Raw genomic sequence first — 25,797 nt, 5'->3', positions numbered from 1 at the left:
TATTAAATCTAATCCATTCTTTGGATATAGATCATACATAAAAATATCTATGTTCGATTTTTATGAAGGTATTTTTTCAAACAAACCATATCTTATGTTTTGTTTTATCAGCAATTATTATTTCTTTTGGTTTTTTTAATCTAATCCATTCTTTGGATATAGATTTTCTTCCAAAACATAGAGTTGCACCAGTATCAATGTAACCCGTGATTTTCTTTTTATTCAAAATAACTTGAATAAATGTTGAATTAGGATTTCCATTTTTTAAGATTTTCCTACTCATTCTTCAAATTCTTCTTCAGTAGTATATTCAAATATACTACTTTCATCAGAATCTATATCTGATTTTATTGGTTCGAAACCTACTTGCCAGATCAACTTTAAGGTTTCTTTTTTAGAATCTTTCTTTTTGGGAAACTCATTTGCATAATGTCCTTCTTCATGGCACAACCAGCATGTGCATGTTTTCTTGCCTTTGGGGCATGAATTCTTTTTAGGATATTTTTTCTTTCTCCTAAAATATTTTTGTTTGTTAAATTTTTTAGGAAATTTCTTTTTCCTTTTGTATTCTGATCGATCAATTTCCCTAAAGATCTTTCTCTTTCTCTTTCTTCTAGATCTATTACAACCGTAGTTTCCTACTTTATCTTGAAGTTTGTCGCAACAGATGTTTATTTTTGCTTCTCTTTTAGCAATTTTGTTCATGCATTGTTCAGACACCCATCTTTGCAATGTTGTTATCCTAGTTCCTAGAGTATCTTCTAGCCCTACAATTACCTCTAGGTGTTCTTGGATTACCTTATCCATTTTTGTTCCTACCGCAGGTGGTAGTTTATTATAGAATAAACCTAAAAGATTATATTGTAATCTTTTTTGTGGTGATATTGCATAATAGTATTTTCTGAATTCACATATAAATGGTTCGATTTGACACATATCACAGATTCTTAAGTTAAAGATTCTATGAATATTAATGTTTTCTAAGTCTGATTGTGCTTCAGGCGCATCAAAACCTACAAATTCCTTTTTTAGAATTGAATATACATAATTTATTACTTCTACAATTGTTGATGGAAGTGATGGGTCTGATTTTTCAGAGATGAATCTCCAAGCATTGCCAGTAGTTTTGGTCTTTAGATAGTTAAAAATATCTTTTGGACCTAAATTTTTTAGAGTAGAGTCTAATTGGATAGTTACCATACTACTATGGTACCAATTTCTTAGTTCTTTTACAGTATCATCACTACAGTCGATGTCTAAAACATCATCTTCTTTATGATGATTTATGACAGGTATATACTTAGATGGTATATGTCTAAACCTTCTATCATCCATTTTGTCTTGAATGATTTGTTGGTCAATAAATTCTTCTTTACCATCACGACGTCCTCTTTTACGACCTTGATCTGATGACTCTGGGTCATCAGTTTTAACAAGTCCTACTTGTGGTTCTGCTTCCTCGAAACTACCAAGTGAACTTTCTGAATCGAAATCATAGATGAACTTACTTTCATCTTTTGGTTCTTCAATATTTTTCCCTTTCTCACTAATGTCTAAAGTAGCCATTAGGGTTTGCAATTCTTGTAGCTAGTTGGCTATTTCTTCTTCTGTTTCGTCCATTATGGTTTTGGAGCGAAAAAATGAAGTTCTTGTTTTGGTTTTTTAGGGTTTTCTGAAATTTCTATCATGTCTTCCCCTTCTTTTTTGACAAAAGTTTGTAATTCTTCTAGGGTTAGACATTTATGTCTTATAGGTAAGAGTTTTAACAGATCGATTAAATCGTGTATTTTTAGACAAAGTTTTTCATCTAACAACTTTTGATTTTCTTCTAGATTAGATAATTTTTCATCGAGTTTTTCTTTGAACTCTTTTTCTAGTAGTGCCTCTACTATTTTATCTAATCGTTCTTGAAGTGCTATTAGATTTTCAAAAATATCTTGTATTTTTTCAGTTACACCTTTATTAGCCATGTGCAAACTTTTGTATTCTGTAACTTAAAAGGTTCGCTAAATTTTCATACTCCCAGTATGTAAGATAATCATCTTCAATTATTAGAAACCAAAATGATATTTCTCTACACCAATTAATCTGGTTTTATATTCTAGTTATTTCATTATAACTAGGATTTAATATGAATGGTTGTGGTATTATTTTTCCAAATGGGTTTATTAGCCAGTCCATGATTTATCTAGCTAATTTTTTGAGTTCTTTCTTTAAAAGCCAAGATCTTTCTACATATTCTTTGAAAAGAAAATAATCAAAATCTTCTTTTAGATAATACCGAGTTGTTTCTTCGCACCATCTAATTTGTGCTTTTACTATCGTGATATCTTGATAATTTGGACATAAAATAAAAGGTTGAAGAATAATTTTTCCTTTTGGATTTTGAAGATAACAATGTTTCATTATTTATTTTATTTTATTTTAGACTTTTTAAGCCGGTTTTTATAAGAACTGATTTTAAAGGTTTTTGACTTGTGTCAAAATCTGGCTGGTCAATGGTACAATGGTACCTAACTGCTATGGTACGCAAGTATTTTTCGTTGCTTAGTGAGATATAGTACCTCTTGAGTTTGTTCGCATTCCAAGTTATTGGAATGGGGACCTTCATGAGTGCTTCGAGGCCATAGGCTCCCGTCCCTGATTTCAGGTTTATCTTGCAAGATCTTTTCCAATTAAGAGTGAGTTTTCCTTGCTTAGGGTCCTTCTGATTTCGCTAGAGCTAGGTCGCCTACATCAAATTCTCGTTTGATCAGTTTCTGGTCATGTGGAACACCTATATTTTGCCTGATGGCTGCTTCTTTTTGTTTTGCTTTGCTACTAATTTCTTCTACAAAATCCAACTCTTTGTGAAGGCTTTTGTCATTTGTTTGAATGTCGTTGGAGTTGTTGTTATCCAATCGAGTCAATCTAATTCGACGAGAATAACAACTTTTGTTTCGTAGGTTAAACGAAAAGGAGATTCACATGTGGTCGAATGACGTGTGGTTCAATATGTTGGAACAAAATGTGTTTAACAATGAACCTTAAAAGAGTTTTGATGATAACAAGGTATTAAAAATTGTAAATTGGACTAGCTAATATTTGTTCAAGTGTACAGGACCATAATTATAAAGTCACATCATCATTGGTTCTGAATGAGCAAATAAAGAGCAAAGGAAACAACAAAAATTTGAAGCTTGGACGCTCCTGAAGGAAACTTGTTACTGAAGAGAAAAAGCGCTCCTGAAGTTAAGTCGCTTCTGAAGTAAGGATAGTGCTCCTGAAGTTAAGACGCTTCTGAAGTAAGAATAGTGCTCCTGAAAACAAGAAGTCCAGAAGTCATATCATCAGAAGCTGCATCATCAGAAGCTGCAGAAGTCATATCATCAGAAGCTGCATCATCAGAAGCTGCCTCATCAGAAGCTATTTCACCAGAAGCTGAATCTCAACTGGATTTGCAAAAGATTCAAGAATTGAAGAATTATTAATGCAAAAGCTGTCTATTGGATTCGAAAACACAAACAAAGGATTAGTGGAATTTTGCAACGGTCATTTCAAAGGTGATTGAAGGCTTGTGCTTGCAATTTGGACGAAAGCGTTGACATTGTACTTTGTACGAATTGTACAACCACGTTCTCCACTACTCTGTTTTGTGTCCACGCTACAAGACAAGAAAACAGCTCCAGAATACGGCTTCGCCTGCATAGATGTTCCTTTGGATAAGGAATGGATTTCAAATTTGTTCTTCATAGGACAACAACCAAATCAGGCAATAGATCAAAGGTGAAAGATCAAGCTTCAACAACGACTCCTTGGTGTGCTGGCAATTTCACAACGTCTCTTTCACACCTCTATATAAAGAAGTGAAGACTTAGAGTTTTGGTAATGCAAGAACGCTGAACGAAAGACTCACAAGATTTTCACAAGTACCAAACCTCTGCTGAAATTGTTCTGCATTCACTTAGAATTTCTGTGTCTTATAGTCATATCTTAGAAATTCTTAAGTCCATTGAGTCTGTATCTGATTTGTATTGTGAGCACCTCTGATTGTATATCAAGTGTTCAACCTTAAACAATTTTCTGTGTAATTTTGTTTAGTTAGGAAGTCTCTTGATTGTGTTCTTGAGCAAAGGAAGTCTCTTGCTTGTGTGCTTGAGCAAAGGAAGTCTCTTGCTTGTGTGCTTGAGCAATTGTAATCAGATATTACTCTTAGTGAAATCTCCTTGGAAGTGCAAGGGGGACTGGACTACTTCCGGATTGTGGAAGGAACCAGTATAATTGCTTTGTGTCGTTCTTCTTCTCTCTCTCTGTTTATTCCGCTGCATTTAGATTCTGATCATCACTTCAGAAGCTGTCTCACTTAGCTTCTGATCAGTGTATTCAGTTGTTTAGGAGAAACGAAGAATTTTTAAAAACACAATTCAACCCCCCCTTCTTGTGTTTTTCTCACCTTCAATTGGTATCTAGAGCCTTGGTCTGTTGTGTAACACTTAACCGTGCAACAGTTAAAGATCTGAGAAAAACATGACTACTCCTCCTCCTAATGGTTCTGGTGATACTAGCTATAAAAATGTCTCACATGATTATAGTGATAGTAAGAAAACCAGTGTTGGAAAAGTTCCAAAGTTCAATGGAGATGCTGAAGAGTTCTCTTGGTGGAAGACCAATTTTTACAGTTACATCATGAGCCTAGGTGAAGAATTATGGGATATTCTGGAAGATGGTGTTGGTGATTTAGTCCTTGATGAAGAAGGAGCTGCTGTGGATAGAAAGAAACATACTCCAGAACTGAGGAAACTCTACAAGAAGCATCATATTATCAGAGGAGCTCTTGTCACTGCCATACCCAAAGCAGAATACATGAAGATGAGTGACAAATCCACTGCTAAAGCTATGTTTGCTTCTCTCTGTTCAAATTATGAAGGGAGCAAGAAGGTCAAAGAAGCAAAGGCTCTTCTGCTTGTACATCAGTATGAGTTATTCAAGATGAAGGATGATGAAACTATTGAGGAGATGTACTCAAGGTTTCAAACCTTAGTTTCTGGGCTACAGATTCTAAAGAAGAGTTATGTTGCTTCTGATCATGTAAGCAAGATTCTCAGAAGCTTACCTGCCAGATGGAGACCGAAGGTGACTGCCATTGAGGAAGCTAAAGATTTAAACACTTTAAGTGTCGAAGATCTTGTTAGTTCTCTCAAAGTTCATGAGTTAAGTCTTAATGAACATGAGTCTACTAAGAAGAGTAAATCAATAGCTCTTCCATCCAAAGGCAAGTCATCAAAAGCTCTCAAAGTGGTTGAATCTGAAGAGGAAGAACAGTCAAGTTCAGATTCTGAACCAGATGCTGCTGAAATGGCCATGCTCTCAAACAGACTTCAATATCTGGCCAAGAAGAACAGAAAGTTTCTCGCCAAAAGGGGTAACTCCAGAAGCTCAAGGAAAGAAGATCAGAAGGGATGCTTCAACTGTAAGAAGCCGGGACACTTCATTGTTGAATGCCCTGATCTTCAAAGAGAAAAGTCAAAGGACAAGTCAAAGAGGTCTACATTCAAACCAAGCAAATTCAAGAAGCAGATTAAGCAGAGTTTAATGGCAACCTGGGATGATTTGGGTAGTGAATCTGGATCTGATAAAGAGGAAGCTGATGAAGATGCAAAGGTAGCTGTTGGGTTGGTAGCAACAGCAACTTCAGAAGCTGGATCAGATTCAGACTCAGAAGATGAAAACGAGGTATATTCCAAAATTCCCAGAGATGAACTTGTTGAGTCACTTAAAGAACTTCTTACACATTTTGAAGTAAGAACCAATGAGTTGAAGGATTTAAAAGAAAAATATGCTGATTTGGTACAACAGCAAAAATCAACTCTATTGGATCTGAAAGCTTCTGAACAAGGACTTAGGGGCTTTGATTTCATGTGTAAAACATATGAAGATCAGCTCAGGTTCCTATGTCAGAAGCTACAAGAAAAGTGTAATGAAAAACCTTTAAGTAATCATGAAATTGCTCTTGAAGATTTCATTATATCTGGCATTGACAGAAGCAGAGTAGCTTCTATGATTTATAGCATTTACAAGAACAATGGCAGAGGAATTGGTTTTCCAGAGGTGAAACTTGAGAAAACCAATCTAAAGTCTTGTTGTGAATGCATCAAGGAAGGTCTGAAAACATTCTTTGTACCAGAAGGGGCTGAGTTGGAAACTGTTGTTCAATCAGAACCTGAAGCTTCTAGTTCTAAGGCTAAGATTACTTCAAAGCCAAAGAACTCTAATTCAAAGGCTATGATCAAATCTGATTCCAAGACTTCAAAGGTTAGGATCCTGAAAAGATCAGAACCTATTCCTCAGAGTCTGGTGAAACCAAAATCTGGGGTTCTGAAGTCTAAGTTTCAGAAGAAGACAGTTACTGCTTCTGAAGTACCAAAACCTAAGGTGATGGTTAATCAGAAGCAACCCAACTCACAGCACAAGGTACAAGAAGTGAAGAGTAAATCCTTAAGTACTAACCTTCCAGGACCCATAGAACAACGGGTACCTAAATCTAAAAATGTCAATGATGCAGGTATGTCTAAGAGCAGTGCCAAAGCAAAGATCATGGTACCTAGACAGCGGTTGCTCAAGACACATGACAGGAGACAAGTCCATGTTCCTCAGCCTAACAATGAAAGAGGGAGGAAATGTGAAATTTGGAGGCAACCAGTCAGGCAAGATCATAGGTACAGGAACTATTGGTAATTCCTCTACCTCAATTAATAATGTATGGTTGGTAGATGGTCTTGAACATAACCTTTTGAGCATTAGTCAATTTTGTGATAATGGTTATGATGTGCTTTTTGAAAAACCCAACTGTACATTAATCAACAAGGAAGACAAATCCATTGTGTTCAAGGGAAAGAGAGTTGACAATGTCTATAAAATCAATTTTTCTGAACTGGCTGATCAGAAGGTGATTTGCCTACTATCAGTGAATGATAAGAAATGGATGTGGCACAGAAGGTTGGGACATGCTAACTGGAGGTTAATCTCTAAGCTTAGTAAGTTACAACTTGTGAAAGGGCTACCAAACATTGACTATTATTCAGATGCACTCTGTGGTGCATGTCAGAGAGGGAAAATTGTGAAATCATCTTTTAAAACCAAAGACATTGTTTCAACCTCAAGACCTTTAGAATTACTCCATATTGATTTATTTGGACCAGTGAGTACTGCATCCTTATATGGAAGTAGATATGGATTAGTCATTGTTGATGATTACAGCAGATGGACTTGGGTGAAATTCATAAAGAGTAAAGATGTTGCGTGTGATGTATTCAGTAGCTTCTGCACTCAAATTCAATCTGAAAAAGAATCAAAAATTTTGAAAATCAGAAGTGTTCATGGTGGAGAATTTGAAAATGAGCCATTTGAAGCTTTCTGTGAAAAACATGGAATTTTCCATGAATTCTCTTCTCCTAGAACACCACAACAAAATGGGGTTGTAGAGAGAAAGAATAGAACTTTACAAGAAATGGCCAGAACCATGATTCATCAAAACAATTTACCAAAACATTTTTGGGCAGAAGCAGTGAATACAGCATGCTATGTTCAAAACAGGATCTATATTAGACCTATTTTGCAGAAAACAGCATATGAACTCTTTAAAGGAAGAAAACCCAATATCTCTTACTTTCATCAATTTGGATGTACATGTTACATTCTGAACAACAAGCTCTACCTAAAGAAATTTGATGCCAAGGCCCAAAGAGGAATCTTTTTAGGTTACTCTGAAAGGTCAAAGGCATACAGAGTGTATAATTCAGAAACACTCTGTGTTGAAGAATCTATGCACGTTAAATTTGATGACAAGGAGCTTGAAGATAAAACTTCAAAGCAAGATGAAAGTTTTGCAGAGATACAGGTTCCTGAAGCTACTCCAGAACCTGATCAGATAGCTGAGTCTGAAGATAGTCCAGAAGCTGAACCCACATCAGAAGCGCAAGATGAAACTGCTTCTGATGAAGCACAAGATGGCTCACATCAAGAAGATCCTCCCAGAAACACATTCAAACACAAGTCTTCACATCCTGAGGAGCTAATCATTGGAAACAAAGATAGTCCAAGAAGAACAAGATCACATTTCAGACAAGAAGAGTCAATGATTGGACTAATCTCAATGATTGAACCTACAACAGTTGATGAAGCACTTTCAGATGATGGATGGATCCTAGCTATGCAAGAAGAGTTGAGTCAATTTCAAAGAAATGATGTGTGGGATCTGGTACCCAAACCTCAACACAAGAACATTATTGGAACAAAATGGGTATTCAGAAACAAGCTGAATGAGCAAGGTGAAGTAACAAGAAACAAAGCCAGGCTTGTTGCACAAGGGTATAGTCAACAAGAAGGCATTGATTACACTGAAACGTTTGCTCCAGTTGCAAGATTGGAAGCAATCAGGTTACTTCTTTCCTATGCAGTTAATCATGGCATAATATTATATCAAATGGATGTCAAGAGTGCATTTCTAAATGGTGTCATAGAAGAAGAAGTGTATGTCAAGCAACCTCCTGGATTTGAGGATATTAAATATCCTGACCATGTTTTTAAACTGAAGAAATCACTATATGGCTTGAAACAAGCTCCCAGAGCTTGGTATGATAGACTAAGTAATTTCTTAATCAAAAATGATTTTAAAAGAGGACAGGTTGATACTACACTCTTCAGAAGGACCCTTGGGAAAGATATTCTTGTTGTGCAAATATATGTTGATGATATAATATTTGGTTCTACTAATGCATCTCTTTGCAAGGAATTTTCTGAGTTAATGCAGGATGAATTTGAAATGAGCATGATGGGAGAGCTGAAGTTCTTCTTTGGCATTCAAATCAATCAATGCAAAGATGGAGTCTATGTTCATCAATCAAAGTACACAAAGGAGCTTCTGAAGAAGTTCAAACTTGAAGATTGTAAAGTGATGAACACTCCAATGCACCCTACGTGCAACTTAAGCAAAGAAGATGAAGGAGCTAAAGTAGATCAGAAGCTGTATAGAGGTATGATTGGTTCTTTGTTATACCTCACTGCATCTAGGCCAGATATTTTATTCAGTGTATGCTTGTGTGCATGATTCCAATCAGATCCTAGAGAATCTCATATGACTGCTGTCAAGAGAATCTTCAGGTATTTGAAAGGAACAACTAATCTTGGACTCCTTTATAGGAAATCCTTAGATTATAAGCTAATTGGATTCTGTGACGCTGATTATGCTGGCGATAGGATTGAAAGAAAGTCAACCAGTGGCAATTGTCAAATTCTAGGTGATAATCTTATATCCTGGGCTAGCAAAAGACAAACAACTATTGCTATGTCTACAGCAGAAGCAGAATACATTTCAGCTGCAAGTTGTTGTACACAACTACTTTGGATGAAACATCAGTTGGAAGATTATCAGATAACTGCTAACAGTATTCCCATTTATTGTGATAATACTGCTGCTATTTGTTTGTCTAAAAATCCAATTTTGCATTCAAGAGCTAAGCACATTGAAATCAAACACCATTTTATCAGAGATTATGTTCAAAAAGGAATTTTAGATATACAATTCATTGATACTGAAAATCAATGGGCTGATATATTTATTAAGCCTTTAACTGTTGAAAGATTTGATTTTATAAAGAAAAATTTGAACATGCACTTTGTATCTGATTAAATGCTTGCTTGCTCCTGAATAGGGTTTTAGGTTCTGAAGTTAGTTCAGAAGCGGTAGTCCATCAGAAGCTCTTTATTGAGGTTCTGAGGAAAACTCGCTTCTGATGATGACGTCAGCATCTGAAGTCCAGAAGTTGGATTTGTTGCTTCTGAATAGTTGAATTAGTGGAAACGTTGGAAGTTACCTTTTAAAAAGTAACTTCTGGCCCACTAACTTGGTAGTTACTCTGAGAACTTCTTACGTGGCCTGTATGTGTTGGTGTATAACTAAAAGGGCAATGATGATTTAATAGCTTTGAAAGTACTTTTCACGCACCCCTAATTTTTTCATTAATGTTATGTTTGTTTGTCTCTTTTGAATTGCAATCGTTTTACTTTTAACACTTTGACAATTCACACACTACTCACTCACAACAAACACATTTGCTCTCAAACCTCTTGCGAAGTAAACGCATTCTCTCAACCTTAGAACCCTAAAATCTTCATCTTCTTCAAATCTTCGTCAATCATCAAATGGCATCATCAAGCTCAAAAGTTTCAGAATCTACATCAAACATGCAAAGCGTACCAGAATCTGGGTCCGTCTACAAAAAGAAGACTATGGATATTTCATGGGAATCCTTAATAGTTCAAGTAGAATCGCCAGTGGACTTCACTTCACTCAAGAAGTACGAAGTGGACATGGAAGGTTATGTAGAAACTCAGAAACTGTCCGGATACTTCAAGATGCTAAATGGGCCAACATATGCGAACTTGGTCAAAGATTTCTGGTTAAGGGCTGAAATCGTCAATGGAAAGCCTGTAAAGGTAGCAGGTAAACAAGCTGGGTCAAAGAAAGGAAAGAAGGAGATTGAGTTGAATCCCACTTCCTTCAGTAGCCTTGAGATAAGGTCTGAAGTGATGGGTATTCCCGTAATCATCACAGAGGAGATAATTGCTAAAGCTTGTAGAATGAATGCAGAAGGAAGGTTTCAAGAAATAGTTAAGAAGGATGATGTCCTGCTGCAAAACTACTACAACACTCTTCTGGGTGGTAACAAAGATGCTAAGCCTTCTGAAATGGAGATTCATAACAGAATGTTGGTGAAATTCAGTAAAGATTGCTTCTTTCAAAGAGCAGGTGGGTCTGATCAACCCAACAACCAACAGAAGCTAGCAATTTATTTCATGACCAATATGGAAAAGATAAACTTCCCAAGATATGTATTGGATCATCTCTCCTGGGCTATTAATGAAGGCACAGTCAAAGGAAGGAAACAAGTGTCCTATGGAAGAATGCTCTCTGAGATCTTTTATCAAGGGAGAGTGCTGGATTTATTGAGAAGAACAAGGGATGCTTCTGATAAATGCTTCGAAGTTTCTACTGCAGAGAAGACTATCAGTAGCAAGACATTGCATTCTATGCACATATTCAAGACAGCTCCTAAAGATGAGAAGTGGTTGGAGATGACCACAGAAGAATCTGAGATTATCAGGGACTTTCCTTCCATAGTTAAGGAAAGTAATCCTGAACACTTAGCTAGATTAGTAGCTGAGTACGTCTTGGAGGAAGATGCAAGTTCTCAGGAGGAAGCTGCTCTTGCTAAAGGGAAAGGCAAGAAGGCCAAGGCAGTTGCTGTGTCAGAAGCTGCTGTTTCTGATGCACCTAAAGGGAAGAGAGCCAGAACTAGTTCAGAATCTGATGCTGCTCCTACTAAAGGAAAGAGGGCCAGAACTAGTACTGAGTCAGAAGCTGCTATTGCTAAATCTGAAAAGCAAAAAGTTGCTAAGTCTGAAGCTAAACCTGTTTCTATCAAGGATAAAGGAAAGATGCAGAAGGTTGGTGCTGCTTCTATTCCTCAGAAAAGAAGAAAAGGTAAGGCAGATTTGGTAATCACCAAAGAGCAGCTGGAGGAAGCTCTTGAAGAAATAGAGAAAGAAGAGGCTGAGCCCAAGCTGAAGAAGAAGAAGGCTCCCCTTCAACTTGTGAGTCCTATGGTTGAGATGACTCCAAGAATGAAAAGGATGGCAGATGAACGTGCTTCTGATCTTATATCAGACAAAAAGGAACTAAAAGCACAATACATTCATCAAAGAGATGAAAAGCTCAAGGCTTTGGGTATGGAAGACTGTGATAGGTTCTTCAAAGAGAAATTGGCCGAAGTAAGAGCCATTGCTGGTAAGACTACTGAAGACATCGAGGAAGAAGAAATGATGATTATTATGGAGGATGCTCCAGAAGATGGAATTTCAGAAGTAGTTCCTCAAGCTGCTGGTCCACAGAAGATCACTTCTGAAGCTGGTCCTGCAGTTCAGGTAATCCAGATTCCAGTCACCTCTATTCCCGTTTCACCCTCTTCACCATCAGTACCTGAACCAATAGAAGACACTTCTGTCTTAGACAATCTTATTCTACACTATTCAGGTGACTTACCCAAAGACAAGTTTACCTCAGAAAAGGCCTCTGAAACAACTCCAGAAGCAGCTGCTTCTGAAAATGTTGTTTCAGAAAACCCCCATCAACACACACCTGAACCACATAAACCTACAACACCCCCACAATCACCAATAGCTATCATTGACCCCCAACTCAACACTCAAACATCAACTTCACCACAACAACCACCAACTGAAATTGAACACTCCCCAGAACCAACTCCCATGGATGTTGACAACTCTCAAGTCAATGTTCAAGCCTCAACCTCTACCACACACATTGCTTCTGACCAGCCTTCATCTTCAAACACACAAACACACTTTACCATTCCAGTTCCTAACCCTGTTCAAGACCTGGAAATCAGTGATTCTGATCTTGAAACCCTTGAACAACCACCCACAAACATCCTGGAATCTGGATATATTAATGCTGAGCTTCTCACAATCCTGAGTCAAATGCATAATCTGGTGGATCAAAGAAGGACAATTGATCTCACAAGTGCATATGAAGATTCATGGGCATCACTTCAGAACCGGGCAGCTGAGCTTATTGAAGATATCAAGGCTAAATGCATCAGAGTCAAGCAAGCCTCAGTCAGAAGGCTAATGAAAAATTTGAATCAGAGTCTCAGAGTAAGAAGTTCTACACTGCTCCTGGCAAACCAGCCTTTCTTCTCAGAAAAGGATTACTTGACCAGAGAAGCAAGGTTGTGTAAGCTTCTAAAGAAACAGATGGCACAGAAGCAACAAGAAGCTAGAGAAAGGGAACAGGCTCTTCTCTAGAGGCAACAACAGCTTGAAGAACTGTTGCAGAAGAAAATTGAAGAAATGGAGAAGATGAAGAAACAACAACAAACCAACCCTTAGTTGCACACCTTTGTGTTATTTTTGTTTGTTGTTTGTTTTAAATTCTTAGTCCTTGCTTCTGAAACCATCTTGTTTTATTTCTCTATGCTTCTGAATGCTTACTGGTTCTGACTGCTTAGCCGCTTCTGATAATTAGATATTCATGTTCATATACTTTGGTCTGATTTATTTAGTTAATTTCTTAGTATACTCTCTCTTGTTTGAGTTTTTCTCAAATCTTTTTGTCTTTTATGCTTTTTTTTTCTCATTTTTTTTGATAATGACAAAAGGGGGAGTATATGTGACAAGTATTTAAAGGCTCTGAGCTCCATTAATGGCATTTGAAATTTTTGAAAAACTTCTATCATTTTTTTTACCTTATTGGTATAAGCTATGAACGAACGAAGAAGTATCAAAATTCAAGTAAAATTAATTGAACCATTCTTCTTATCTATAAGTTAATTCTTTCAATGATTCAATTTTTTTTTAAAAGCTCTGATAATTTTATTGTGCGAAAAATGAATTTAATTAACCTGGATAGAACTTGGGGGGAGCTTACAAACCTCACCTTAAAGACTATCAGACTCAGGGGGAGTTTGAGCTTACAAACCTCAGACTCTGAGCTTACAAACCTCAGAACCCCAAAGTCAACTTGTTAATTAGATTAACAACAATTGATCAATTTTAAATACTTTTGTTTGTCATCATCAAAAAGGGGGAGATTGTTGGAACAAAATGTGTTTAACAATGAACCTTAAAAGAGTTTTGATGATAACAAGGTATTAAAAATTGTAAATTGGACTAGCTAATATTTGTTCAAGTGTACAGGACCATAATTATAAAGCCACATCATCATTGGTTCTGAATGAGCAAATAAAGAGCAAAGGAAACAACAAAAATTTGAAGCTTGGACGCTCCTGAAGGCAACTTGTTACTGAAGAGAAAAAGCGCTCCTGAAGTTAAGTCGCTTCTGAAGTAAGGATAGTGCTCCTGAAGTTAAGACGCTTCTGAAGTAAGAATAGTGCTCCTGAAAACAAGAAGTCCAGAAGTCATATCATCAGAAGCTGCATCATCAGAAGCTGCAGAAGTCATATCATCAGAAGCTGCATCATCAGAAGCTGCCTCATCAGAAGCTATTTCACCAGAAGCTGAATCACAACTGGATTTGCAAAAGATTCAAGAATTGAAGAATTATTAATGCAAAAGCTGTCTATTGGATTCGAAAACACAAACAAAGGATTAGTGGAATTTTGCAACGGTCATTTCAAAGGTGATTGAAGGCTTGTGCTTGCAATTTGGACGAAAGCGTTGACATTGTACTTTGTACGAATTGTACAACCACGTTCTCCACTACTCTGTTTTGTGTCCACGCTACAAGACAAGAAAACAGCTCCAGAATACGGCTTCGCCTGCATAGATGTTCCTTTGGATAAGGAATGGATTTCAAATTTGTTCTTCATAAGACAACAACCAAATCAGGCAATAGATCAAAGGTGAAAGATCAAGCTTCAACAACGACTCCTTGGTGTGCTGGCAATTTCACAACGTCTCTTTCACACCTCTATATAAAGAAGTGAAGACTTAGAGTTTTGGTAATGCAAGAACGCTGAACGAAAGACTCACAAGATTTTCACAAGTACCAAACCTCTGCTGAAATTGTTCTGCATTCACTTAGAATTTCTGTGTCTTATAGTCATATCTTAGAAATTCTTAAGTCCATTGAGTCTGTATCTGATTTGTATTGTGAGCACCTCTGATTGTATATCAAGTGTTCAACCTTAAACAATTTTCTGTGTAATTTTGTTTAGTTAGGAAGTCTCTTGATTGTGTTCTTGAGCAAAGGAAGTCTCTTGCTTGTGTGCTTGAGCAAAGGAAGTCTCTTGCTTGTGTTCTTGAGCAATTGTAATCAGATATTACTCTTAGTGAAATCTCCTTGGAAGTGCAAGGGGGACTGGACTACTTCCGGATTGTGGAAGGAACCAGTATAATTGCTTTGTGTCGTTCTTCTTCTCTCTCTCTGTTTATTCCGCTGCATTTAGATTCTGATCATCACTTCAGAAGCTGTCTCACTTAGCTTCTGATCAGTGTATTCAGTTGTTTAGGAGAAACGAAGAATTTTTAAAAACACAATTCAACCCCCCCTTCTTGTGTTTTTCTCACCTTCACAATATGCCCATAATACATAGTGGATCACTTTTACCTAGTTTTCATTTGTCTCACCTAAACTTTGCCTTAATCCAAGTAGGATAACACGGTTGGCTGACTCAGTTTTTTTTTTTTTTTTTGGGTGTTCGAATGAAGTCAAATATTGTTTTATCTCCAGGACCTTGATATATTGCTGGAAGTTTCTATCAAAGAATCCGGTCATGTTGTTTGTGACCACAATTGTTGGTACCCCGAACATTTGGCACAATTTGAGTCCTTTTATATTGGTGAAGGATGAAATACTTTGAATGATGCTCGAATCATTGGTCGACGGCTATAGAAGACGTTTCAGATTTGTTGATGGTATGATCGTTGCGAGAGCACACATCCGTGTTAGGCAGGTGTGTGAATAGTTTAGTTTGGGTCTGAGTAGATTGTGCCTAATTTTGTATCATGGAGTAGCGAGCAAGGCCTTTTAGGAAGTCCAAAACATGTTTATTATGCAACAGCATTGAATAACCCATCCAACCATAAATGGCAGATCAAATTCTAGAAGATATCTTACGAAAGAAGAAGAAGAAGTACGTATCAACTTCAATTTGAGTTTCTTAAATTCAACAAACGGGTCAACTCAAAAATAAAAGACCTGATCCAAGGGTCTTGTTTTTTTTTTTTTTTAGTGTTACAATGTAACGAGGCAAAAAGAAAAAGAAAAAAGAGAGAGTCGAAATTAAGTTCCAAACTTATCTCTCAGGATGAGAGATTCCATGTCAGCTGGCGGAAGGCAGTTCCAATGAGCAGAACACCTTGCATGTGATCCTTCCTTAGCCATAAAATCTGCACACATGTTTTGTTCCTTAAGAACATGCACCAATGTTGTATTTCCATTTTCATGTAAAATATCTCTAATATGAAGGATGTCAGTAGAATAAGTATGCAAGGTATGATCATGACCGTCAATAATCAGGTCAACTGCTTCCAAACAATCACTCTCACAAATAATGTTGACATAACCTTTTTTACTACAAAAATCAAGATCTATCTAGATAGCACGTAACTCAGCTAATAACGCATCACCTCCAACTTCATAGTGGGAAAACCAGTTATCCAAGGATCTTGTATAACCTAGTGTATAGCGTGCTACTGAATAATGAATATATTTTAATGCACTTGCCTTTTACTATGGTATATCGTTTCCTAAAAAAAATTAAAAAAATTGTATATTGTAACATCCATTTAAGAACAATAATACACGTTAAACCTTTATAAACTTGAGATTAGACAAAAGTTGTGTGTGTCTGTCTATATATATATATATATATATATATATATATATATATATATATATATATATATATATATATATATCCTAAACAATAAATTATTTTCATAACAAAAGATAAAATAAAAGAAAATTATTTTTATATAAGTTAGAAGTTCTTTATAGCTATCCAGGAGAGTTTATTTTTTTTTTTTATTTTTTTTAAATGGCAAAGCAATCATAAACTCACACACACAAGTGGAGGTACCGGGGTTCGAACCCCGGTCATGGCATCCGTCCTAACAATTTCGGCATTTTTACCAGTTGAGCTAGGACTTCTGGATATGAGAGTTCATAGAATTAGGTTGTAAACTTCTATAAATGTCATATTTATTATTTTCATAAGCTCTCTCAAATAGATTCATATATGTTTGCTCGAATAAATCAATCCAAATAAGTCTGAATGGTAGAATCGTACGTCCTCTACATGCAACAAATGAGTGTCACATTCATAATTAATTTGTTTGAAAATAAATATCATTTTTTAAATTTTAATATTATATTAGTTTCTTTTTGCTGAATGTATTCTCTAACCAATATATGGTGCACATTATCTCTGTATTTATGACAAATTAATGTGATCTTTTTGTTGAATAGAAATGCCTAAAAATAGTAGATGCATGTGGCATTTGCAAATAAATATTTGATAAAAAAAAAAGCAGGAGAAAATTCAAAATTCCAAATTAGAGTTCAAATTTAGGTCATATTTAGCGAAACCATTTGCAATCTGATTGACTTACATGTAAACATTGATTCAAGTGATGGTACCCGATACATCGTATATTTTACGAATATTCTCTATAAGAGTTATGTGAGTATGGGCATTAGTGCATCGCTGATGCATCAAATTAATCACAATCTTTGAATCTACGTATATACTTGACTATTCCTAAACAATCTTCTTGGAAACTCCTATATGAATATAGGGTGACCACACCATTTTGCCTATCATGCAAAACCTAACATGATTTAAGGTAGTTTCAATACTCTAGATAAAATGAGGTGTGGTGTGCAAATATCATTGTTGTTTATAATATTAACGGGTGTAAATATGAAATTTTCAGTATTTAATTTAAAGTCAATGAAAATATGAATAAAATAATCTCATTCAAAAAATGCAACTTCTTAAAAATAAAATAGAAATATTATATTATTTAAAAAACAATGATTTGACAAGAATTATTAAAAGTAAGAAACTTCTTAGAAATAGTATCTATGAAATCAGTGGTAATTTGTTACCATGCATTGACTTAGTCTACGCGGTTGCAACTAAGAAACAAGTGTCAATTAAATTAAACTAAAATAATACTTGGAATGCAAAAAATCACCAATTTTGGATTATATAAATTATCATGTGTTGAGTTCATTATGAAATGCGTTAGCAAGAGTAATGGCTTCAAAGAAATGCTCGCTTATTTTTGTTGTTCTGGTTTTTTGTATGTTGAGTTTTTCATCAAATATATTAGCAAGGAACATTGCTGATGCTTCTGAGCTTTATGCATGTAAGTGAACTTCACGATAATATGTGTGTGTGTGTGTATATATATATATATATATATATATATATATATATATATATATATATATATATATATATATATATATATATATTTATTTCACATTTATATATACTATCAATATTACTTACGTACATGAATAGGAGGCAAGCGGACAACAAGCTGCGCCGCTAGACCTTTATTTTATATATATATATATATATATATATATATATATATATATATATATATATAATTAAATTGTTCTTATATTATTTGTTTATTTTTTGTAGTGTCTGATGAAAAGAGTGTGAACAAGAGACTTCTTGTGCAACGAAAACGACTACCTCCATGCAAGAGTAGAAGAAATCAAGAGGAGAGAGATAATCCTGGTTGCCACAATTATTAATGAATAATTGTAACGTGGAAAGAAACAAAATAAAGAGATGTATTATTAAATGTGATTGTTTTAGTTTGATTTTCCTTCATGCAATTTCAAATAATATAAAATTTGTAAAAAAAATTGATCATAAAAGTTCTGTCAATTCTTTTCTATGGTAAATTACTGAATTTTGATGGTAATCGAATAATTTCGTATATGACTGAAATTAGAATATTATACTACGGAGGGGAGGTGAGTGTTTTTAGAAAACTAGAGAGGTCTATATGTTGTTTTTGGTCAAGTAGTCTTAGTGGATAGAGCTCACGCATTTTAAATGTGGAGAAGTGGGTTGTTCGGGGTTCGAACACCGACGCCTGCATATAATATGTGATATCTCTACCAACTTAACTAAGTTTATGGGGATGTCTATATGTTGTTTAATAAAACATCAGGAATGTACGTAGTCTAATTTCCCCTAAAAAAATAGTCAAAAATATAAAAGAGATTAGATCGATTCAAGAAACATATTAGTTATTAATGAAGCAGGTAAGTTGTCAAAGTATAATAAATATGACTAGCAACAAAAATGTTAAATCAAAATATAACCTAATTTGTCAACGAAGGTTAGCTCCCTTGGTAAGGAGTTGGCTCACTTGTAATGTTATGAGTTCAACTCCTGCTTCCTATGAATTGTAGACGCCGGACATGACACGACATCGACTCGTAAACACGGATAATAATTTGCGAAAATAACAGAATTTAATCATAGGTGCCGTGGAGATGTTGAACACCGACGTGTGTCCGACACTAAGACATACATAATCTGACCAATATTCGTAATTCATAGCCTGGTGTTCTTGTGAGAATCTCTTTAAAGGATGATATGTAAGTACTCTGTAAACGTTTTTTGAACCTTGAGATCTGCCTTAACTCTGGTGAGTACCCGAAGCCAAATTGTCTAAAAAATATTCCATCAAAAAACATATATATAAAAAATTCTCAAAAATTGTTTTGTTACACAACAAATTAATGAGAGACAAATCTAAAAGGTTGTCTACCTCAATTAATTTAAATTAAAGCTTAAAAGCGTTAAAAGACCGAAGTTAATCTCCAATGAAGAATAAAATATATTTTTTTAAAACTCGGTATGCGATCTAAGGATTGACTAGTTTGAGGGGACCAATCCCACCACCCACTTACGGGGGCCCCGATGAAGAATAAAATATTAACATGATAATTGATTCACTAACATTAGTATATATTCAAAGAAAGAGACATATCTTCTTTTATAAACCAATTTAATAGAATTAAATTAATTTGGGTTAACAGGGCTTTACCCCCTGTAATATAGGTCATTTCCGGATTTACCCTATGTAATTTTTTTTTTTTGATTTACCTCCCTGTAAAAAAAAATTCTTAAAAACCCCTGATAAACCATTCAGAAACCAAAAAAAAAAATTCTAGAAATTTTGGTTTTTGAATGACCTATTAGGGGTATTCTGAAACAAATTTGTTTTACAGAAGGTAAACCAGGAAATGACTTATATTACAGAGGGGTAGAGCACTATTAATCCGACTATCCAAAGTCACGGGTTTCGACATTTATGCAATCAAGACATGAATGATTATTTGATCAAGATTAGACAACAAATAATCAAACTCAGTATGTGTGAATGCAGAAACTCCGAAAGTCATAGATCGGATTCTAAAATCTGAAGGATATCCATAAAAGAGATTTTGACAACAGTGTCCTTCATAGCATTGACTTAGTATACTAGGAAGCATCCAAGAAAGAAAGAAACTAGTTAATCAATCTAAAATAATATTGCTTGAAAAGAGACTAAGAAACCACCACTGATTTTCGATTATAAATTACAGCTAGCATGTGTTGAGTATCTTGCAGGAAGTGTAATGGCATCAAAGAGGTGCTCTCTTATTTGGGTGGTTCTCTTTCTTTGTGTGTTGAGTTTCTCTTCCAAAGCATTAGCAAGGAACATTCCAAATGTTCCTGAACTCTTGCCAAGTAAGTAAAAAAAAAATTCTTGGCTTTAAACAATTTAAGAGAAATGCATCATAATTCAGTTTCCATGCTTATTTTTTATTTTTACTATTTTATAGATTCAGATGAAATGGGTCCAAATAAAAGATTCCTTGGTCAAGTACCTAAATGTAGGAGGGGACGAATTACTTCTGAGATCAGAGCAGATAAACCACGATGCCACCATTACTTTTGATCTGTTGTTGGGTTAATAAATTGTAAGGATGAAGTTGCAGAAAAATAAGGAAATTCTATATCAAAAAACGGTATATCACTGTATACTGTGTTTTATTGTACTTAGTCAAATATCTTTGCGTTTACATGAGTATATATTTTCTCTATTATTTAAGATCTACCGTGTAAGGTCAATTGTCTGTCAATATTTTCTCCACAAATAACATCATTTTTAAGACAAACATATACTACTTGGAGTTAATCACATCATCCGTGACCTGCTACTTTCTAGTAATGACTGCACTTCTATGTTTTTTGACTTGATTGACAGGTTGCACCCACATCAGCAAATTTTAGCTGTTATGACTCTATGGAGCTTGTGGAAGAGTCGTAATCTCAAACTTTGGGAGGCCACAGATACTACTCCTATTTCTATTGTCACTCGAGCAAAGGACGCCATCAGCGAATGGAGCTATATGCAACGAGCAAAGGCACCGATTCATCATGCAAATCCTGTCCACGCCTGGATCAAACCACCGATAGGAGCAATTAAATGCAACGTTGATGCAGCTGCATTTAATAATAATTCTATCATGGGATATGGTATGTGTTTTCGAGACTCTACGGGTTCTCTCTTGCTTGGGAAATCAGACTTTTATCATTCATCAGCCACAGTTTTGGAGGCAGAATCTCTAGCCTTGCTTGATGCTATTAAAATGGCTATTTCTAATGAGATGCAGGTTGTATTATTTGAAACTGATTCTAAGATTTTGGCTGATGCACTCACCAATAACTCTTCCCCTTCCAATGAGTTTGGTGATCTTGTAACCCAGTGTAGAAGTCTCTTACTTGATAAACCCGACTTCGCAGTGTCGTATGTTAGGAGGCAAGCTAATAGTGTTGCTCATAGTATTGCTAGAGCTTCGCTATCTCATCCTAGCCCCCATATTTTTCATCATGTATTGCCTACTTTGTACCATTTAATTTTGAATGAAATGAATTAATTCTGCCATTGCTCAAAAAAAAAAAGACAAACATATACATCATTTTTATACATATATTTTATGAAAGGAAAATGTTTTGTATCCCGGATTTTTGTTTCAAGAATATGTCCCGATAGCTAAATAACAAAAAGCGGTGACCCACGTCACACAGTTCTCTCCTTGTTTTCTGTGCAGAACCTGATTTCATTGGCTGGAATTATTGTCGGGAGGCTCTCGGGATAAAAAGAGTCGTGATAAATAGCAACTCCCATTATGAAAAAATTAATTGACATGGCAACACATCATTAGATGCGTGTGTAAAATAAAATAATTATACATTGATAGAGAATATTAATTAAACTCAAAAAATAAACATGGTTATACAACACAAATAAAATAGCATCGAATTAATTATACCTATACCTAGGGTAAACTTTTCAACCACAAACAAACACACCAACCCTTGGGAAGGATCTACCTAAGAACTCACCTTGAAATAACCTGAGAATAAGCTCTCAACTTCAATTTCTTGACATCAAACCCTAGAATCAAAACCCTAGTTGAAAGAGGGATGTTGGTGAAGCTTGCTTCCAACTTGTCACCAACAAGCACCACACCCTAGCCTTGCTTCAAATCTAACTTCTTGAAGGATTAAATGAAGTTTGTAAGAAGATCATGAGTAGAGAAGAAAGGATAAGGTTGCTTCAACACTCCACTAACCAAAAACCATAAACCCTAGATAACACATGCTTGATTCCAAAGAGAAGAAGAAGGAAGCAAAAATTATGGGTGAAGGATGATGATGATGACCGATTTATAGAGAGAAGGGAGAGCAAAAATCTCTATCAAACCCTAGTGAGAGAAAGTGAAGAGAAGAATGAAGAATTTTGGGCCTAAAATCCTTAAATAGCCCCTTCCTGAGCAATTACCGTAATGCCCTTGCCTTGTACGTGTTTATACGACACTGATACTTAGCTCGTGTTGACTGTCATTTCATGATAAACATTTCCATCATACTTATTTCCCTTAGATACATGTCATCTGACACGTTTAACTGGTAATACTCCGATACTGGCAAGCGGGATATTACAGAATCTCTTTAAAGGATGATATGTAAGCACGCTGCAAACGTTGTTTGAGCCTTGAGATTTGCCTTAACTCTGGTGAGCCCTCGAAACCCAATTGTCTAAAGAAAATTCCATCAAAAAACATATGTGAAATGCTAACAAGTGCCCTTAGGGCACTTGATAACAGGTTTAAAATAGAAATTGTCTTAAAACTTGTGTATTGAACAAATTAAAACATCAAAAAGTAACTTTTTCTACATAAACGTTGTCAATTGTTTCGATTTTTTAAATCATTAACTAGTGCCCTTAGGGCACTTGTTAACAAGACCCAAAAAGTATATATAAAAAATTCTCAAAAATTGTTTGGTTACACAGCAAATTAATGAGAGACAAATCTTAAAGGTTGTTATTGAGTAGTTTTTAACCATTTAATCAAGATAAGCAGGTTACCGATGTCCCATATGTGTGAATGCAGAAACCCCGAAAGTCATAGATACGAATTCTAAAATCTGAAGGATATCCATAAAAGAGATTTTGACAAGTGTCCTTTCATAGCATTGACTTAGTATACGAGGAAGCATCCAAGAAAGAAAGAAACTAGGTAATCAAACTAAAATAATATTGCTTGAAAAGAGACAAAGAAACCACAACCGATTTTCGATTATAAATTACAGCTAGCATGCGTTGAGTATCTTGCAGGAAGAGTAATGGCATCAAAGAGTTGCTCTCTAATTTGGGTGGTTCTCTTTCTTTGTGTGTTGAGTTTCTCTTCCAAAGCATTAGCAAGAAACATTCCAAATGTTCCTGAACTCTTGGCAAGTAAGTAAAAAATAATTCTTGGATTTAAACAATTTAAGAGAAACGCATCATAATTCAGTTTCCATGCTTATTTTTTATTTTTACTATTTTATAGATTCAGATGAAATGGGTCCAAATAAAAGATTCCTTGGTCAAGTACCTAAATGTAGGAGGGGACGAATTACTTCTGAGATCAGAGCAGATAAACCACGATGCCACCATTACTTTTGATCTGTTGTTGGGTTAATAAATTGTAAGGATGAAGTTGCAGAAAAATAAGGAAATTCTATATCAAAAAACGGTATATCACTGTATACTGTGTTTTATTGTACTTAGTCAAATATCTTTGCGTTTACATGAGTATATATTTTCTCTATTATTTAAGATCTACCGTGTAAGGTCAATTGTCTGTCAATATTTTCTCCACAAATAACATCATTTTTAAGACAAACATATACTACTTGGAGTTAATCACATCATCCGTGACCTGCTACTTTCTAGTAATGACTGCACTTCTATGTTTTTTGACTTGATTGACAGGTTGCACCCACATCAGCAAATTTTAGCTGCTATGACTCTATGGAGCTTGTGGAAGAGTCGTAATCTCAAACTTTGGGAGGCCACAGATACTACTCCTATTTCTATTGTCACTCGAGCAAAGGACGCCATCAGCGAATGGAGCTATATGCAACGAGCAAAGGCACCGATTCATCATGCAAATCCTGTCCACGCCTGGATCAAACCACCGATAGGAGCAATTAAATGCAACGTTGATGCAGCTGCATTTAATAATAATTCTATCATGGGATATGGTATGTGTTTTCGAGACTCTACGGGTTCTCTCTTGCTTGGGAAATCAGACTTTTATCATTCATCAGCCACAGTTTTGGAGGCAGAATCTCTAGCCTTGCTTGATGCTATTAAAATGGCTATTTCTAATGAGATGCAGGTTGTATTATTTGAAACTGATTCTAAGATTTTGGCTGATGCACTCACCAATAACTATTCCCCTTCCAATGAGTTTGGTGATCTTGTAACCCAGTGTAGAAGTCTCTTACTTGATAAACCCGACTTCGCAGTGTCGTATGTTAGGAGGCAAGCTAATAGTGTTGCTCATAGTATTGCTAGAGCTTCGCTATCTCATCCTAGCCCCCATATTTTTCATCATGTATTGCCTACTTTGTACCATTTAATTTTGAATGAAATGAATTAATTCTGCCTTTGCTCAAAAAAAAAAAGACAAACATATACATCATTTTTATACATATATTTTATGAAAGGAAAATGTTTTGTATCCCGGATTTTTGTTTCAAGAATATGTCCCGATAGCTAAATAACAAAAAGCGGTGACCCACGTCACACAGTTCTCTCCTTGTTTTCTGTGCAGAACCTGATTTCATTGGCTGGAATTATTGTCGGGAGGCTCTCGGGATAAAAAGAGTCGTGATAAATAGCAACTCCCATTATGAAAAAATTAATTGACATGGCAACACATCATTAGATGCGTGTGTAAAATAAAATAATTATACATTGATAGAGAATATTAATTAAACTCAAAAAATAAACATGGTTATACAACACAAATAAAATAGCATCGAATTAATTATACCTATACCTAGGGTAAACTTTTCAACCACAAACAAACACACCAACCCTTGGGAAGGATCTACCTAAGAACTCACCTTGAAATAACCTGAGAATAAGCTCTCAACTTCAATTTCTTGACATCAAACCCTAGAATCAAAACCCTACACTACACCATTTGTTGTCTCTGGCAACACTTTTTAAGGCAACGAGTAAAAATTGTCCCCTAAAAGTCGCTAAGGCAACGTTTTTCGGCTGTTGCCAAAAATATTTTCACAACCCCCGATAAACGTCCCCTAAAATACTTTTGGGGACGTTTTTGGAGCGGTAATCTATTATTTCTTTGGCAACGTTCACGAATTGTCCCCTTAAACATTTTAGGGGACGTTTTTAAAGCGTCACAATACTATTTCTCTGGCAATATTTGATAATTGTCCCCTTAAATACTTTTGGGGACAATTTTAGATTGTTACTTTACTTTTAACAAAAGGCTACATTCCTTAAATGTTGCATAAGATTCACAGCATCAACATTTTGGTGGCAATCTTCCCTCTAAACTTGTTTATCAAAATATATAAAAGTTTTTTTTTTTTTTACAAAATCATCTCAATTTTTAGACAACTATGTTCTCTCTCCTTTAGATATGATTATTTGTTAGAAAAGACATAAAAGGTTAAAAATATGCTCAAGTGTCAAATTATTAAGAGGAGACAAAATCATATTTTTGCTGGTCATTGAATTTCATAAATAGAGAAATGAAAAAAATTAGAGAGGAACTTTTTGTTACAAAGTCATCTCAAATTTTTTATAGTTTTTTTTATTTCCCCTCTAGATATTGATTATTTGTTAGAAAAGAAAAAAAGGGTATAAATATATTGAGGT

The 25,797-nt window shown here is 35.3% G+C and overlaps 2 protein-coding genes and 2 long non-coding RNA genes across 4 annotated transcripts; all 4 read left to right on the top strand.

Moving 5' to 3' along the window:
- Window positions 1-17,752: 17,752 nt before the first annotated feature.
- Window positions 17,753-18,451, top strand: LOC146928953 (uncharacterized). Its single transcript, XR_015005903.1, has 2 exons — window positions 17,753-17,895; window positions 18,183-18,451. It is a non-coding gene; the product is annotated as an uncharacterized LOC146928953 (long non-coding RNA).
- A 1,731-nt stretch (window positions 18,452-20,182) lies between these two features.
- LOC146928952 (uncharacterized) lies at window positions 20,183-21,487 on the top strand. Its single transcript, XM_085707174.1, has 4 exons — window positions 20,183-20,294; window positions 20,390-20,430; window positions 20,660-20,673; window positions 20,815-21,487. The coding sequence occupies exons 1-4, from the start codon at window positions 20,183-20,185 to the stop codon at window positions 21,485-21,487; spliced, it is 840 nt and encodes a 279-aa protein (XP_085563300.1).
- Window positions 21,488-23,211: 1,724 nt separating this feature from the next.
- LOC146928951 (uncharacterized) lies at window positions 23,212-23,715 on the top strand. The gene is made up of 2 exons (XR_015005902.1): window positions 23,212-23,352; window positions 23,447-23,715. It is a non-coding gene; the product is annotated as an uncharacterized LOC146928951 (long non-coding RNA).
- Window positions 23,716-23,902: 187 nt separating this feature from the next.
- LOC146928950 (uncharacterized) lies at window positions 23,903-24,544 on the top strand. Its single transcript, XM_085707173.1, has one exon. The coding sequence runs from the start codon at window positions 23,903-23,905 to the stop codon at window positions 24,542-24,544; it is 642 nt and encodes a 213-aa protein (XP_085563299.1).
- Window positions 24,545-25,797: the final 1,253 nt, after the last annotated feature.

This window comes from Medicago sativa, chromosome 4 (assembly GCF_051527215.1).
Source record: "Medicago sativa cultivar Bolivia chromosome 4, Bolivia_mono, whole genome shotgun sequence".
NCBI lineage: Eukaryota > Viridiplantae > Streptophyta > Magnoliopsida > Fabales > Fabaceae > Medicago > Medicago sativa.
Note: the sequence above shows the minus strand (reverse complement) of the source record. Positions and strands in the feature narration are given on the sequence as shown.